The 2,796-nt window shown below is 33.1% G+C and overlaps 1 protein-coding gene across 1 annotated transcript in view; it reads right to left on the reverse strand.

Annotated features, from left to right (window-relative positions):
- Positions 1 to 157: 157 nt before the first annotated feature.
- The window catches only part of LOC109590399 (uncharacterized), a 3,688-nt gene continuing 1,049 nt past the window's right edge, over positions 158 to 2,796 (reverse strand). Inside the window, exons 2-9 of the mRNA XM_020006323.1 lie at positions 1,989 to 2,791; positions 1,853 to 1,940; positions 1,471 to 1,800; positions 1,337 to 1,429; positions 1,025 to 1,288; positions 845 to 976; positions 459 to 764; positions 158 to 408 (exon numbers count right to left, since the gene is read on the reverse strand). Of these exons, the coding sequence (XP_019861882.1) occupies positions 460 to 764; positions 845 to 976; positions 1,025 to 1,288; positions 1,337 to 1,429; positions 1,471 to 1,800; positions 1,853 to 1,940; positions 1,989 to 2,791 (2,015 nt within the window). The 3' untranslated portion in view covers positions 158 to 408; position 459. The remainder of the gene's footprint in view (positions 409 to 458; positions 765 to 844; positions 977 to 1,024; positions 1,289 to 1,336; positions 1,430 to 1,470; positions 1,801 to 1,852; positions 1,941 to 1,988; positions 2,792 to 2,796) is intronic.

Raw genomic sequence — 2,796 nt, forward strand, 5'->3', positions numbered from 1 at the left:
ACAGGAGGAGGAGGAGGAGGAGGTGACAACAAGTGAAGGTAAGGGAGAGAGAGAATAATGGATCCTGAGAAGAGAGAGAGAGGAAGAGGATGAGATGGTCAAGAGGACATTGTGTATTTATCTTCTTTTTGTTTTAGATTGTTCCTCCTTCAAGAAATGATTTGTGAAATGACTATTATGATTACATTAATTTATATTTAATATTTTTAATGTCAAAATTGTATGGTTTTATCATTTATAAACAAAAATGTTAAGTGACAAAAGTATAATGATAAGTGATAGTGTGTATCTATATCTATAATGAAATTATATCTATAATTTATCTATAAATGAAAATTATGAAAGTAAAGCTAATTTAAATGTATATACCATATGTAGCTTGCATTATTTCTTAGAACCAGTTGATATCTAGAAGAAGGGGAGGATCTTAAGTGTGTGTAATGATAAAGGCATTGTACCTTATTGAAGATAATTTGTACAGGCTCTATCTGATGAAAGAAATTGTTCCACATCAGATTTTACTTTTCCAAGCTTATCAGGATAATCTTCACAAACTTGCAGAATATTTCTCCAGGTCACATTTTTATCAGAGACTAACCATCTCTGGAACACTAGTATGAGATTACTAGTAGTTGACTGTGGATTAGGTAACAGGTCATCCACTTGAACATTTAATGCAGCCCCAATGAGCATATAATGAGCATCAGAAGATTGAAATAACCTAATAAGATCACTCATTTGTGGCTTCTTTTCCAACAGGATATCTGCATATACACGAAATAACGAAACATTAATATTATGACATGAAAACATCTTGTGTGAAAAGTTGCCATAGACATAATACCTGCATTATGAGACAATGAGCTTTCCTGTTCAATAGTTGTTTCTGCAGTGGTGTCATTACCAGATATTTTAAACCTTTTACTTCTTGATGAACCATCATGACCTTCATTTTGTTTTCTTTTTCTAACCTCATCTGCAGAGATATAAATAACACGATCTGAATAAATATTTTAATTACTACCAGAGGGCTGTCCAGTTTTTATTCTGTGTGGTTTATTTCCAGTTGATTTTTTACCATATCCTTTATCTAGAGGAGAGGGAGGAGGATAATCATCATCATCAGACAAAAATCTTTGTTTTTTATTTGTTAAAACAGATTCAGAGGATTCATCTTCACTGTGTCTTCTAAGTCCCAATACACTACTAGTATTGCTTGAAGATTGTGTGTTGCCATTTGTTTCAGATAGCTCAGATAATTTAAATCTTTTATTTACTAACATTTCTCCTATTTAATTACTAAATGCTGCATTAATTGTGACATATACATGTGTACCTTGCATATCTTTCGATTGTCTTTCTCTTGCAGTATCATCATCAATATGTACTCTCTCACTAGCGTAAGATTTACTTTTAGTTTTTTTCTTGCCTAACAAAACTATTTACAAAACTATAACGCATAATTCATACCTTTTGTAATTGGTTTGCCTAATTCCTTACAAATATCAGCAGCAATGTTTCTTAATGTTATGTTATGTTGTTGATATAACACATTACAAACAGTGGTGAGATATTCAGCAGCTTCAACTGTAGGATTAGATATTATATGCTTGTGAATGAAGCTAGTGATCCTGTTGGCTTTGTCAAAGTCAGATACACCAAGAAGCGATGAAAGATCATTCTTTAAAGTTGTAGGTATTAATGATTTAGTACAAAGATCAACAGCAACATGTGTAACATCAGATGAAATTGCATCAGTAATGTTAGCCAAGTGGCTTTGAAAGATGTTTCTTGGAAGAACTGTTGCAATAAGTATAATTAACTATATAGTCAAAAAAATAATAAAATTTACTTTCATTTTCTGAAGTTGCTACAATACCAGATGGTAGATGTATTTTGCTTGTGTTTGATTTTTGAATTTTAGTATTTAGATCAACAACCTATAAAACTAAATGTAACAAACCAATAAAAATTCCAATTAGATGTACCTTTTTAGACCAGTACAATTGCTTCTCATTAAACTCCAATATTCTTCCATTCACACACTTAGTTGCTTCTTCATTAAAGTCAATCACAGCAGGATGAGGTACTGCAGTGCATGTACATGGTACTCCAAACATATGCTTTGACTTGTAAGTGTAATGGAGTGACTGTGTGACTGTGACTAGTCCTTTGTGTAATGATGACAGTAAATCACTTGTCAACAGTTTTGAGCCTTTTATTTGCTGAACCCAGACTTCAAGGTAAGTAGCATGACTGATTAAGGTAACTTTATCATGGTATTTTCCAACTTGAAAGGTAATCCTGTTACGATATTGATCATTTCCAGTTAACTTCCATTCCAATACTTGGTCTGTCTTCTGATCAAGAAGATACACTACTAGACAACAGAATACACCAACAGGAGTATACCCACACTCAAAACATATCAATAAAGGACCTGGACTAACTGACCCATCTCTCTCCTCTCTTTCTACATCTGCTGGTTTTAGAGCACAAGGCATAAAGTAATACTTGACAGTTTTTCTACCAACTTTATCTTTCATAGGGCCAGCTACAATATAAAGATGCTTTAGTAGTGCTACTAATCTTTTTGTATTAAGAGGATCACCTTTCTCTCTTGATGACATCTCATCTAGTTGTGACTCTGAAAAGTGTCCATTTTTACGAAACTCTCTCTCCACAGCAGCACTACCTAACTGTTCAAAAGAAAAGTATGTAGTGATGAGATTAGTGATACGATCAAACACCAGTTGAAGGTCAGTGATAATAATATCCTCCAGACCTTCTACTTTA

Source organism: Amphimedon queenslandica, unplaced genomic scaffold, assembly GCF_000090795.2.
Source record: "Amphimedon queenslandica unplaced genomic scaffold, v1.1 AMPQUscaffold_10081, whole genome shotgun sequence".
NCBI classification, from domain to species: Eukaryota; Metazoa; Porifera; class Demospongiae; order Haplosclerida; family Niphatidae; genus Amphimedon; species Amphimedon queenslandica.